This window comes from Dermacentor silvarum, chromosome 3, assembly GCF_013339745.2.
Source record: "Dermacentor silvarum isolate Dsil-2018 chromosome 3, BIME_Dsil_1.4, whole genome shotgun sequence".
NCBI classification, from domain to species: Eukaryota; Metazoa; Arthropoda; class Arachnida; order Ixodida; family Ixodidae; genus Dermacentor; species Dermacentor silvarum.
The window spans coordinates 206,058,131-206,071,920 of NC_051156.1; the positions used below are offsets into that span (position 1 = coordinate 206,058,131).

The window sequence follows — 13,790 nt, forward strand, 5'->3', positions numbered from 1 at the left end:
TAAAGGCAAGGAGACGATAAAGGGACACACGACAGTGCCAACAAGTCTTCTATGGAAACAGCGTTACGAGATTCTCCCAAGGGCTCTCGATTTGTTCGCGCGTGTCTTTTAAATTCGTATATCGCCTACCTCAAACCTGGTCTCGAAAAAAAAAAGAAAGAAAAAAGAGGGACCGTGCTTTAGCTGTGTAGTGATGAGAATTCGACCGGCGAATGCGCTTCCGCTTGCTCGTCTCCAATCTCACTTCGCTCGCATATACACCGCCGTCCGCATGAGGTCGCTGCGGGCGTTCCCGATGGACCCGCGAGTTCCGATTCGTATTTACCCTCAAGCGCGACCGTTGTAGCCCCCCATGTAGCCTGTCTCATACACGGTCGGTTGCTGCTCGAAGCGGAAAAGTCGATGGGACCAGCCACCACCGACTCCTCTTCCCAAAAAGCGAGGGGCCGCAGACCGCTTCCACATTTTTTATCTTTAATGTTGGGGCGGCGCTTATGGTTCTCCCCTTATTACTTCCTGGCTATCTCTTCGAGACGGAGCTGTCGTTTACTGCTCGAGCATTGTTGCTTCGTGTTTTTTTTTTTTTTCGGAGCCGCGTTTGGGGGGCTGCGGTTCGGATATTTGTGCGTATGTGGGTGGTGTGTTCCGTTGTTAAGAGAAGCGCACTTTGTATCTCGTGCCCTTTTTCCTTTGCCCCGTAAATTTTTGCCTTTGCCTCCCCTTCAGCCGCATATATTGCGTCTTTCATTCGTTTTTACAGTTTTCCTTGTGTTTCTCCTTTTTCTTCCTATACTTTTACTTACGATAGAGCATATAATTTCGAAGCAGGCGATGCCTGCCGCGCAAACGATCTGGTCGTTTTGTGTCCACATTCGTCCCGTAAAGTGAACGCCAGCCGCCCAGCCTTAATAGCGAGTGGGCTTTCTCTCTCTCTCTCTCTCTCTCTCTATATATATATATATATATATATATATGTATATATATATATTTGATTTTTGTTCAGCCTTCTCTCGCTTTGCTCCTGGGTGTTTCGCCTTCATTTTGCTTTCCGATTTCCAGTTTGTCTCTCTGTCTCAATTTTTGTTGTACGTGTATGGGAACTGTAGTATCTCGCCGTTTTCTCTGTATTTCTGTATAGCAAAGTGAAAGCCAGCCATCCGTCCGGCGAGCGAGCAAGTCAGTCCTTTGTACTTCGTTATTTGTGTTTAGGGAGTCAGCGTTGTCGCAAGTGCGTAGCGGTGGCGCAAACAGGGGGGGGGGGGGGGGGGGGGCTGTAGAGAGGCCCCCTCCTCCTCCCTCCCATTAAGAAGAAAAGGCGGGGGGGGGGGGGGTGTAAAGGGGTGCTGGAGGGCTGTTTCGCACACGGAGCAGCCAAGCGTGGTAGGAAGAGGAGACAATGCGGCGGGCCAGACGCGCGCCAGCGTCTCCGGGAAATCGGGTCCCGTGTATACCACGACCCGACCCACGCGCTGCTGAACGACGGATGGCTCCGCGGCCGCGTCGCTCGTTAATTTTCGCTCAGACCTTTGACCCGGAACGCCCGACAGCTATAGAAGTTACGATGGCGCAGTTGCGTCTACGCGGCGGCGCTTGTTTTGCTTTGCGGCGGCGTCTCGCGGTAAACGAGAAATCGCGCAGGCCTTTTTTTTTTTAACACGAAAGTGTTTTATGCCGGGGTCCACCAAGACTTCACTGACGTATTTCCGTCACGGAAATACGTCATAGAACATAATACAAAGAAAGAAACCAGAAGAAAAAGTTCCACAAACATGCAAAATTTGGAAATCGAACCCACGACCTCTCGGTCCGCGACGATAGATCGCCGAGCGTTTAACCCATTGCGCCACAAACGCATTTGCAGAGAGCTACACAGACGCGCCTTATATATCTAAAGCCCAGACCACACGTACGCTTGCAAACGCGCGCAAGCTCGCGTCCGCACGCCCACGCATGCGCAGACGGTGCGTCACGGCTCGTACGCGTCGAAACGCGGCGCGATCTCAGTGATCAGCTCCTCTCAGTTATCGCGCGCCTGGGCTGCCTCGCTGCCTCGCGTCGGCGCGCCTGGCTACGCAGCGACGGCGCGGTACATTCAACTCTCAGTTAAGCAGAATTATATCATGCAAGAAAGTGCTTCTTCTTCACTTTTCGTGCTGATCTAACAGCTCCAAAAAGATAACAATTACGTTTATAGATATCGAAGCATTTTGAAGCACTTTGAAGCATTTTGAAGCATTTTGATACGAAGTGGCGTCTGCCAAGGTGTAAACAAGTGAAGCCAGTGGCGCGCGCTGTCGCGCGTATTTGTGGATGCAAACCGCCATTCCTCGCTAGGCGCGGCAACCGCAAGGCGCGTAGACGCGAGCTTACGCGCGTCCGCAAGCGTACGTGTGGTCTGGGCTTAACACTCCTCCGTGTACCCGCGCTCTTGCTCGGGGCGGTGCCGCCGCCTACGAGCAGAAAAGAGAAGTACTGCATTATGAGACTAACGCGCACCGACAGTGAACGCTTCGGTGGTCTCAGCACTACGACGCCTCGATGCCAGCATTCGAAGGGACGCTGGCATCAAGAAGCACTACCAACGCCACCTAGGTGGCGTTCACCATACTCAGCACAGCGGAGCGTGGCCTCCGCAATTAGCTCTGAAAATGTTTCTGAAGTTGATCGCGGAGGCTGCAATTACGACGCGCTGTACGCGCTGATTTGACTCGGTGACGATTCAGTTACGTGCTTTGTCTTGCGCGTTGTATTAGTGTGTCAGTTACGTGCTTCGTCTTTCGCGTTGTGCTAGCGTGTGCAGCGTAGTGCAGCTTCCATATGCACGACGGTTGCTCATGGTCATCGACGTTGGTAGTCGTGATGGAGGAGACGTGCCACCAGGCGTCAGCGTGGGTGCATCAACGCCTAAGGGCGCTTTAGCCACAAAACACCAATAGACATTATATATCAATGTGCAATAAACATTACACTACTTCTGTGAAGACACGTTTCACTTTCGTGTTCTATACCGATTCCTATATAAGAGGGATCAACCACATTTTTTTTTTTTTGTGACGCCCTGTACTACGCGCGATCTGATGGGGATGTGGCGATGGTAGTCGCATGTGATGATCTTCAACGTTTTTCTTTTTTTTTCTAACCCTTTCCTTAGGGCCAGGAATGTGCCTATTTTTGGTGCTTCCGTTTTATTGGTCTTCATTTTTTGTCGCGACATATACCATGATACATGAAATTGTAGCCTAATCGATTGTGTCTCGAATGTAGGTAAAACAGAGATAATTGCTGAGACAGTGTTTGATAATTGCATATAATTACGTAACATTTTGAATCACCATCTCAAGAAGCGTGACTGAAAAGAATAGATTGCGATTTTTACTAAAATTAGTCATTTTTTTTTTAATGTGCAATCTGCAAAATATCTGTCTTGCCCTTGGTTTCGAAGATTTCTAAGACCATAAAAAAAGTCATACAGATTTGGTGGCACGACTATCATCCATAGTGATGCGCAGGCTATGAGGCAAGGCCGTGACTTCGCAAATGTTACAATGGGCATGTACTTATTGTGCAGGCTACGTTTGTTTTGATTCCTCGCAGCAAACGCTTGGCTACTTTATTATGCATTTCTTTAGGCTCTTGAAACGAATAGTGATTTTTGAGACCGACTCGAATGCGAATCGAATAGTACCAGAAGCGAATCGAATCGAATATCGTATAGTTTTCGAATAATGAACAGCGGTTATCACAAATAATACAGAACGATGTTCCCAACCTAGTATTCTTAAAGTTTGCAAGTTTCTGTCATTACTACATAGTACTTTGTAGTAGCGTTGTTTATTGAAAGCACAGATGGAGCATTAGGAGCAAACAAGTAGTGTCTTCGCATGCACAGGATTCTTCAGAGAGCGCGAACGTTCGCTGTATTGCCTGTAAAGTGTGGCTACCTAAGCGACGTAGAGAGCGAGAAAGAAAGGGAAAGGAAGACACGGAGGTTAGCCAGTGTAAGTATACCGGCTGGCTACCCTGTGCTGGGGAAAGGAGTAAAGGGAATAAAAGGTGATAGAGGAAAGAAATGAAAAAAAAATACAGTAAGAAAAAATCGCACAATAAAGCGATCTTATGCGCTACAACGTTCAAGGTCGGTCGCACAATTCACAAGCCCTTAAGAACTTCAGCAAAGCCCTTAAGGCCTTGGGTGCCTAAACCCGTCTGGACCAATGTCCTAAAACTTTTTCCTCTGTGAAGGGCCGATCGTCCAGTTTTTCGAGCGCAGTCGCGAGCACTTGTCACATTGACACTGAGACATGTAGTCACAGAGGAGGTGCACTATCATCTCCTCGCAGCCACAGTTGTCGTATACAGGGCTGTCGGCCATTCCAATGCGAAGGGAATAGGCGTTCGTGAATGCCATGCCGAGCCACAGGCGGCACAGAAGTGTTGCTTCCGCTCGTGGTAACCCTGGTGGAAGACGGAGTTGCAGACGTGGATCCAATCTGTGGAGGCGTGCGTTGCTGAAGTCACTGGTGTTCCACAGAGTCTGCGTAAGCCCGCGTGCGAGGGAGCGAAGCTTTGTGGCTGCGTCTGTACTCGACAGTGGTATTGATATAATATAGGGGCACCATCGTGGGCCGATCGGGCAGCGTCATCCGCACTGTGATTTCCCGAAATTCCGCAGTGACCCGGTATCGACGTAGCCTGCTCCAGTACGCAAGTTCCGATGTTTTATGTCTATCATTTTCCCGCGGGTTTGAAAATTTACCGTACTATTGCTCCAATTTTATATTTAATTCAGCGCAGTTGACGTTTTGAAATATTCGACAAATATTCGAAAAATATTAGTATTTACCGATAGTGACTATTCGATTCAAAGACCGAATCGAATAGGACACTATTCGAATTGTTATTCGAAAGTATCAAATATTCGCACACCCCTAGAAGCAATAGTCGTCGAGTTGGGGAACATTCACTAACCTCCTTATAACTATTGTGCTCGATCAGCTTCGCTTTGTAAAGAAGCTGGCCTCTTCGCAGTGCTTTCTACAATATTTACGCATTACTGAACATAAACTTACAGCATCGCATGAAGATTTACACAGGTGGTGTACAAAAGTCGCAGTTTCGCCCGAAAGGCAAACCATCGATTGCGATCGCGAAATTAGCAGAGAACCATACGAAGTAAGGATAGTACTTTTATCGGCCGTATCGACTCGTAAACGTCCGCTTGCAAACTAAATTAACAAGCATAATGTCAGCGCGCACAGCAAACACGAACACATCACACTCTATCACCGCGGACACTCGCTGTCAAAACGCTGGCGTGAGGAAACGCGGCAGCAGCAGCAGCGAGCGGAGTGACTTTCGTGCTGTTGTACAGCACGCGCAAAGCTACGAGCCACTGACGCATCTAGACTGTGCCCCCAACGCAGATCGCTCTCGAGATACGGCCGCGCGAACGCGCGCAGCCGCCACATACGCAGTTGCAGCGGAAGTAAAATGCCGCCCCCCCCCCTCCCTCTCCTCCCCCCGATGCCTCGCAACGTTGGGTGCCTCGCGCGCGGCGATACGACGGCGCACTCCCTTTCCGCCCTTTCGCGCGGCAGAGATTGAGCCGCGATCGTCGGCTCCCCTCGCACGCTTTCACTCGCACACACAGCGTATAGGGCGCGCGGCGACGGTTTTTAAGCCCTTGGACTTTATGAGGAACCTCACGGCGACGGCGACGGCAGAAATTCGCCTAGAGTGTCCATATAATTGCTATTGCAATAAAAAGTAAGAAATCAAACTTCTAGACAAGCTGAAGGACCCGCTGAAGTTGTCGAAGCGGAAAATTAGACAACCCGACGGAAGCTCCTGTGGCCTCACTGTTGCTGTCGTTTAAGAATTACGAAGCCGAGTCGGCCAAAGCGCGCATGTTTTGTTTTTGGTTTGGGAAGTGCGAGGAGCACTGGGATCCACTTTGGACGGAACCGACTGTCGAAGTTTTGTATTGCGAGACTCCGCAATGCGCCGGAAGTTGCCAAATCTGACCAAACGTTACCGCGCAGTCTTTATTTCATGCGGCACACGGCGTTGCTCGTAGAAGAGTTCCGACGGCAATATTTAACAACATGTCGAAAAGCTGCTTCACTAACACTTGATAAGCGCCGCGTTATTATCTAACATTTTATAATAGACCTGTCGTGCACGGGGCCAATAATTCATTAGGGGCGATGAGCTTATCGTAAACAAGATAATCGTGTATACCGATATGGATATCGCTGCTGTAATCGGCGCGTTCCTACGGATGGAAGCAAGTGATTCAATCGAACGCGCTTTGACGACTTCTGCTGTGCCCGGTTGAAAGGCAGCGGGGTCACTGAGCAGTTTTAGAAGGTGCTAATCGATATGCCTCTTCGATCACCCGAGCAGCGGGCTGTGGAAATTTCTGGTGGCTTGGCCCCCAATGTTTCACCTTCGTGAACGAGGGGTTGGGAAGCGCAGTCCGGAGCTGATTGAGCGGTCATAATTTCGCAGCCTCTCAGCAGCTGGCTACGCGAAGCATATACAGGGTGTCCCAGCTATCACGCAGCACGATTTAAAAAAAAAAAAAAGATGAACGGCATTACGCGAAACAAACCTAGTGCGTATTGTTTACAGTGCTGGGCAGTAGCCGCCAGTAATTTTTTTCGTTACTAAGATTTAATTAGCTAATTGTAATTAATTATCTAACTCGAGAAGCACTGTCCTAATTATCAGTGTCAATGAGAAAATTGTAGAGCAGCATGAAAAACTCCTGATACAGCTTTCTGGTGCTCAGTACGTGCTACATAAAAGTGTTTTTCCGAGTGTGAATATACACGCGAATACACGCAGAATTGCCGCGCGACTGGTCGCTCGAGGCGCTTTGCGTGTATTCGCGGGCTTCTTTCACGCTCGGAAAAACACTTTTATCTAGCACGTACTGATAAACAGAAAGCTGTATCGGGAGTTTTTCATGTTGCTCTACAATTTTCTCATTGACACTTTGATAATTAGGACAGTGCTTCTCGAGTTAGATAATTAATTACAATTAGCTAATTAAATCTCAGTAACGAAAAAATTACTGGCGGCTACTCCACTGTACTGGAAACAATACGCACTAGGTTTGCTTCGCGTAGCGCCGTTCCTCTTTTTTTAAATCGTGCGGCGTGATAGCTGGGACACCCTGTATAATATCCTCATAACACTGTCTGCGTTTCGCGATCAGATTGACCTTGTTGTTTAAAATGTTCATTTTATATAATAAGCTCATAGACCGTATAGTCAGACTGTGGAGTGTGTGTATTCTGCCGCTTTATTTAAGTGTATTGTGAATGTTGGCCGTGACAGAAAGCCCGTGTCTACCTGCTCAGGTGGGATACTCGAAGAGAAGGGGAACGTTATTTGATGTTTTAAACGTTGGTGTTTTAACTAGCTATTAACCATATTTTACAAACTGACTTTTTCATCTGGCACATTAAAGCATACATGTTGCAAACGCATGATTATATCCTTTCTTTAATGAAGCCATGTCCACACAGCAGACATCCTGAAATCAGCGCGAGTTTTGAGATATCCATCCTCAAGATTTGCTGCAAAATATATTGGCGTGCCGTTTTAAAATTTCGCGAAGAAAGCCTCCCTTGCTCATTCAACTTCAGAACAAGGCGCCGGTATATAAATCCGGAATTACAGTCTCTAAATTTATCATTTCTCCACGAACTGTCCAAAGCGGCACAATATTCTGCCGGAGCTAACCTACTACCCTTGTTCTGTTGCCTCCACAACGAGTGGATACACTACAAACATAATTTCTTAATCTTATCTTTCAATGTCGTCTTCTACTGGCCTCTCGCATATTTATTTAATCTGATTCGCTGATGATTATAGCCTGTAGATGGTACCATCTGTTGCAGTAGACAACCTCGAGGCAGTGGCTCTTGAGAAGCCCTTGCTCGCCGCGGTAACTCTGTGAATAGGAAGCTCTGCTCCTTAGCGCGAGGTTGTGGATGCGGTTCCCGGTCGCAGCAGTCGTATATCTATCTATCTATCTATCTATCTATCTATCTATCTATCTATCTATCTATCTATCTATCTATCTATCTATCTATCTATCTATCTATCTATCTATCTATCTATCTATCTATCTATCTATCTATCTATCTATCTATCTATCTATCTATCTATCTATCTATCTATCTACATGCCTAATAATAAATTAAGAATGAATTAAGAATGAAGGAGCCAGGCCGTAAGTTGTCGGTTTCAAGTTACCCATCTCTCTTTCTCTCTCTTTGTGGGCACAGGCCGGACCCTGACAGCGGCAACTTTAGCGTCGGCGACTGCGTCGGCCTGCGGCAACGGTGGCGGCGGCGTTTCGGTGGTGCCCTCAGCTGCGACGACGACCGTGTGCAGCGCCAGCAAACCCGTGCTGGTCAAGGCGTCCGGCACCGTGGCGGCGACCAGGACCTTCTTCTGTCCCGCTCCGGCTGCCCTGGCTGGCACCGGCGCGGCGGGACTCGCGTCGGCGATCGTCAAGGCCGAACCGGTCTCCTCCGCGCCCACGGTGGTTGCCAGGACAGCGGGCGGACACCACGCCAACGCCGTGGGCAACAACAAAGGTCAGCGGCACCCCGCTTAGCCTCCTTTGTGCGCGACATCGCCTATAGATTCCTGGCAAGATAGAGGTTATACGCAGGTAGATTGAGGCTCGAAGTGATGTCAACGGCCTGCTAGCTCAATCGATCTTTACTTTTGTCTCGTTATTTCCGAAAGGCGCATCTCTCGCCGCCGCGTTCTGTGCATAACACGAGGCGCTTTTATCGCGTTCAGGGTGGCAAAGGAGGCCCCGCATAAAAGCGTCCCGTTCCCTATATAGCCAGATTGCGATAAAATTGAAGCCAGAAAGGGTAGGTCCAACACGTGATTATATCACGGTAAGTTTTAGTACCTTCCACTACCGTGCTAGCCGCGCTCAGCACACGCTCTTCCGAGAAGACAATGTATGCGACAGCAACGTGCACCTGCCGCCACTTGCACGCTGCAACGAAGACGATAAGTGCATGCGTTGCAATTAACTACCGAAGCTGTACAAACATAGCGGGAGAAAATGGGCGCACAGCGATCGGCGAATCCCCCGAACAAGTCCGCGTCGATTAAATCCTACCAGGAACCGAGCACGTAGTGCCGAGACCGCCGCGCGCAGGGACGTGTTGGGCCGACTTTATTCAGGAAACAAAATCGAAGGGGAAGGCCTCGCGGAGAGTGGCATTGCGAAGGCTATAGCTGCATGACGTGATGATCTCTCCTTGTTTATTTGCATTCTCTATGGTGCGGTGTACACCAAGTACCCCGTATACCTGCGCATTCCAGTGTTGTCGGCTCTTGGCAAAGTCGAGACGATCCATTGTGGTGGCGCGTTATGTGCATAGCCGTTTCACTCACTGCACCCGCCTGAATGCCCAGGCTCGGCAAAACGGTCGCTAAAGCAAACTGCGTGCTTCAGTGGATCTTGCCGGTGGGTTAATGCCTGTCTGCACGCTATGCTGTTAACGTCAGCGTTACTGCGATCGGCTAGTCTGTAGTGGTATAGTCGTGGTTGGCTTAACCGAACCTCTCACCCTGCACGCTATCCGCCCTGAATGTGCTTTGTTGGTCTCCCTAGCGTGGAGTTTTGCGAGTATGTACATATGCTCGTTACAACGTGTATCGATTTCGCTTGGGCTGGGCATTCGTGACTGTCCGAGAAAGAAATGTACCCCTGTGTACGCGTGTATGATGTTGCGCTTGCTCGGGGAATTCGAGTGTTGCGCTTGCCAACGTTGTAAGGGATAAGGCACCTTAAAGACGTTCTCTTCTATCACGCCCGTGAATTTGCTCGCAGTTGCTATTCTTATCTCGCGTCTAGTATGATTAGCCGTATGTGAGGCGGATAGCCATATTTGAAATTTCAAGCACGAAACACACACACACACACACACACACACACACACACACACACACGCACACGCACACGCACACGCACACACACACACACACACACACACACACACACACACACACACACACACACACTACTTTCTTTCACCGTTTCTTCGTTCTTGCATCGTCCTCCGCTGACGTGGATCTCTAGACGATTGTATACATTAGTGATGCTTGTATACATGAGTGGCATTGCTTCTTTAATTCTGAGTCAGCCTTCTCTCTCTGGCAACCGGCAACGCTCAAGTTACTCTACTGTGTAATGTCACCCAGCACTACATATACAGTCAAACACAAAACTATGTCTCTCTCTGATCTTCGACAGCCATAGTGGTATAAGAATGACCGCAATTCGATGTCTCCACCCTCTCCCCCTCTTGTCTCCCTATAGTTTTTCTTTGGCTATATCCGCGCAAGTCGCGTTAATCGATAGAGCTATGCAATAAGCGTACCCAGCGGCATACGTCAGCAGGCCTACGGGGGAAGAATCGCTTGATTTTGGAAATCATCATCGAACAGTGTCATGCATAGATAGATAGATAGATAGATAGATAGATAGATAGATAGATAGATAGATAGATAGATAGATAGATAGATAGATAGATAGATAGATAGATAGATAGATAGATAGATAGATAGATAGATAGATAGATAGATAGATAGATAGATAGATAGATAGATAGATAGATAGATAGATAGATAGATAGATAGATAGATAGATAGACAAACAAACAAAAAACAAACAAACAAACAAATTTGCTTTGTACACCGCGGCTCGACGAAGTGTGAACAACACTTTTGTCGAGCTCTTGTTCCCGCCTTGTTCACGCCTCACGTTTCCCGTCGTTTCCGGGAGCTTTCGGTAGTACGGTATAGCAGCGCGCGCTAACTCACACTCGCGTCGCACGCGCTGATGGTGAGAAAGTGGCGCGCATATTTTGGCGCGTTTTCACGCTGCCGCGCCATCGATATTCCCTGTCGTCGTGTTCGTCGCTGTTTCTGCACCTGCCGCTTTCCCGGCATCGCTTCCTCGCCGAGAGGCGAAACAAGAACCCGTAGCCGTCGAGCAATCTCCTCCCACCCCCTCATCCCGGGGCTTTTCCGCAGAAAGCAGGCCCTGCTCCGCAGTGCCGCGTTTTTTTGTCTCCCGCCGCGAGTATAAGCATCTCAGCGTCTCCACCTACGCATTGACGTTGTTTCACGCGGTAACAGAAGACGGTGTTTACTTTGCGATCGCGTACAGCGAAGGAGCCTTTTTTCTCTATGCAGCCGTCGATGCAGCCGACGGCGTCGGCGCTGCGGAAAGAAGTCAGCGAAGTTTTTTCGTACTTATCATTCGCACCGAGCCCGCGCTCTGTTTAGGCGGATCTGTTGAGTCTCCTTGGCTTCCGCGAGGTTTAAGAAAAGAAAGGTTTCTCATGCTTTTGGACGTGACGGCAGCAAACCGTGCAGATACTCGCTGGTGGTCTCAAGCAGATGTTTTTTGTGAGAAACCTCTCACCGTTGTCTTTCTTTATTTCTTTGCTCCTCTCCATTGTATTTTGTTTTTATTTTTGGGAAGTTAATCTCGTTAGCGCGCACCGCTACGCTATAGGCTTATAGCCTATTCATACCTAAGAGCTTGTTGCAACTTAAACATTCTGGAAACCTATGTACTTATACGAGGGGAAGTCAAAAAGTGAAGGGACTTCTGCAATTTCTCGCACTAGGGTTTGGTAACACTCCTAGTATCGAGCGCTGAATTAGTGTCGTCTGCAACACTACTTAGTGTCGTCTGCAACACTTCTATGGAACGTGTCACTCTTATTCCCGTGTTAGTCGTTAGAGTGTAGCAAACCGTTAAACATGGCAGCTCCATTGCCGATCTGCAACAAGGAGGAAATGAGTCCAGTGATTCGATTTTTGTTTGCGGAAGGTGTTAAACCTGTGGAAATTACTCGTCGAATGCAAGCGCAGTATGTTGACAGTTGTTTATCGCGAAGCAAGGTCTACGAATGGATAGAGCGTTTCAAGGAGGGAAGAACTTCTTTATGTGACGAGGAAAGATCAGGCAGGCCATCGACGTCAATGACTGAGGACAGTGAAAGTCGTTGAGGGTATGGTGATGGAAAACAGACGAATCACAGTGGACGAAATCGCCAATACTTTACATATCAGTCATGGTTCAACGTATTCCATCTTACACGACAGGCTAAATTTTCGGAAAGTGTGTGCAAGGTGGCTCCCGAAAAAATTGTTAGCGCAGCATAAGGCACAAAGGTAGGACATCCCTCGTAAACATTTGGCCCGTTGTCGTTGCGAGATTTTTACAGCAAATTGTTACTGTAGATGAAACTTGGGTACATCATCACGAACCGGAAAGTAAGGCGGCGAGCATGGTTTGGAAACACTCCTCATCACCAGAAGTTAAGAAATTTAAACGTCAACCATCAGCTGGTAAGATTATGCTAGCACTTTTCTGGGACATGGAAGGTGTTGGTAGCCGTTCATTTCACCCCAAGAGGCGAAACTGTGAACAGTGAGAACTAGTGTGATGTGTTGCGAAGTAAACTGAACCCTGCAATCAGATCCAAACGTCGTGGAAAACTGCGAAAAGGTGTCATCCTGCAGCAAGATGACGCTCGGCCACATTCTCCAAAACAGACGGCCGAAACAATAAAGGAGTTGGGATTCGAATTGCTGGAACACCCTGCCATACAGTCCAGACCTCGCTCCACGCGATTTCATATTTTTCGCACAATTGAAGGCGAAACAGATTTGCAACCGATGCAGAAGTCATTGATGCGGTGCAAAATTGGTTGCAGGTGCAACCAAAAAACATTTTTTTTTCCGATGGAATAAAAAAAAAAAAAAAAAACTTGTGAAACGTTGGGCAAAGTGCGTTGGAAGTGCAGAGAGGTTATGTAGAAAAGTAATGTATGTTTCAGTTTTCTATCATTAGAATAAATGAGCCTGTTCTCAAAAGTCCCTTTACTTTTTTACTTCCCTTCGTACATTGCTCAAAACAAATGAGGTTTGATCATAGTCCTCAGAATCATTGCTGTGTTGCATCAAACACTCTATGTGGCACCATGACGTCCACCTCTAGCATTCGACTTCCTGGCGAGTAATGAAATGTGGAGACACCTCAGGTATTTAGCTTAGACACCATCAGGTTCTGGGAGCCGGCGCCGACTCCTTGTATCTTGCTTTCCCCCCTTGATTTTTTTTTTTCACTGCATTGTGTGGGCAACTACGGAATACCTCCCTGCCTTCTTTCTTTCTTTATTATTTTTTTTAGCAGCGCAACTCGGTGGTGCGATTGAAAATTTGGCTTCGGGTTGACGATCGATGTCTTTAGGTGGCTTAAACAGGGCATATACACCTGATGCCACTACTTGAGATGGTTTTTCTTTGTGAACGTCCGCGCGAAGACGACGTTTCGACGTTCCGCCTCAAAGCTGCTGCATGTGTGCGCTTCTGATGTTGCAGAGGGATGGTTTAAAGAAGACAACCGAAGGCAGCCTGTCTTGCTCGTGGGAACGTTTCCTTCCGCTGTTGCTTTTTGTTGTTCAGAACTGCGCAAATTGAATCGTGGACGGCGTCGACGTGCATGAAATCTACTTGGCTGGCTTCGGGCCAGTTGTCAGAATCATAGATAGATATGACTTTATGCTGAGAAATTGAAGATGTTATCCTGTCGTCCTACTGGTGCTACAGGGTGACAAATGCGCTGTTTCACTTCATCAGTGTACATTGTTGGGCGGAATAAAACTATGATTGATTGATTGATTGATTGATTGATTGATTGACTCATTGATTGGTATGCCGCTATA

The 13,790-nt window shown here is 48.0% G+C and overlaps 1 protein-coding gene across 3 annotated transcripts in view; it reads left to right on the forward strand.

Moving 5' to 3' along the window:
* LOC119446537 (calmodulin-binding transcription activator 2) overlaps positions 1-13,790 on the forward strand; it is a 493,330-nt gene that overhangs the window by 112,317 nt on the left and 367,223 nt on the right. For all 3 annotated transcript variants that reach the window (XM_037710984.2, XM_049664202.1, XM_049664203.1), the window contains exon 2: positions 8,301-8,615. In XM_037710984.2, coding sequence (XP_037566912.1) covers positions 8,301-8,615 — 315 coding nt within the window. The remainder of the gene's footprint in view (positions 1-8,300; positions 8,616-13,790) is intronic.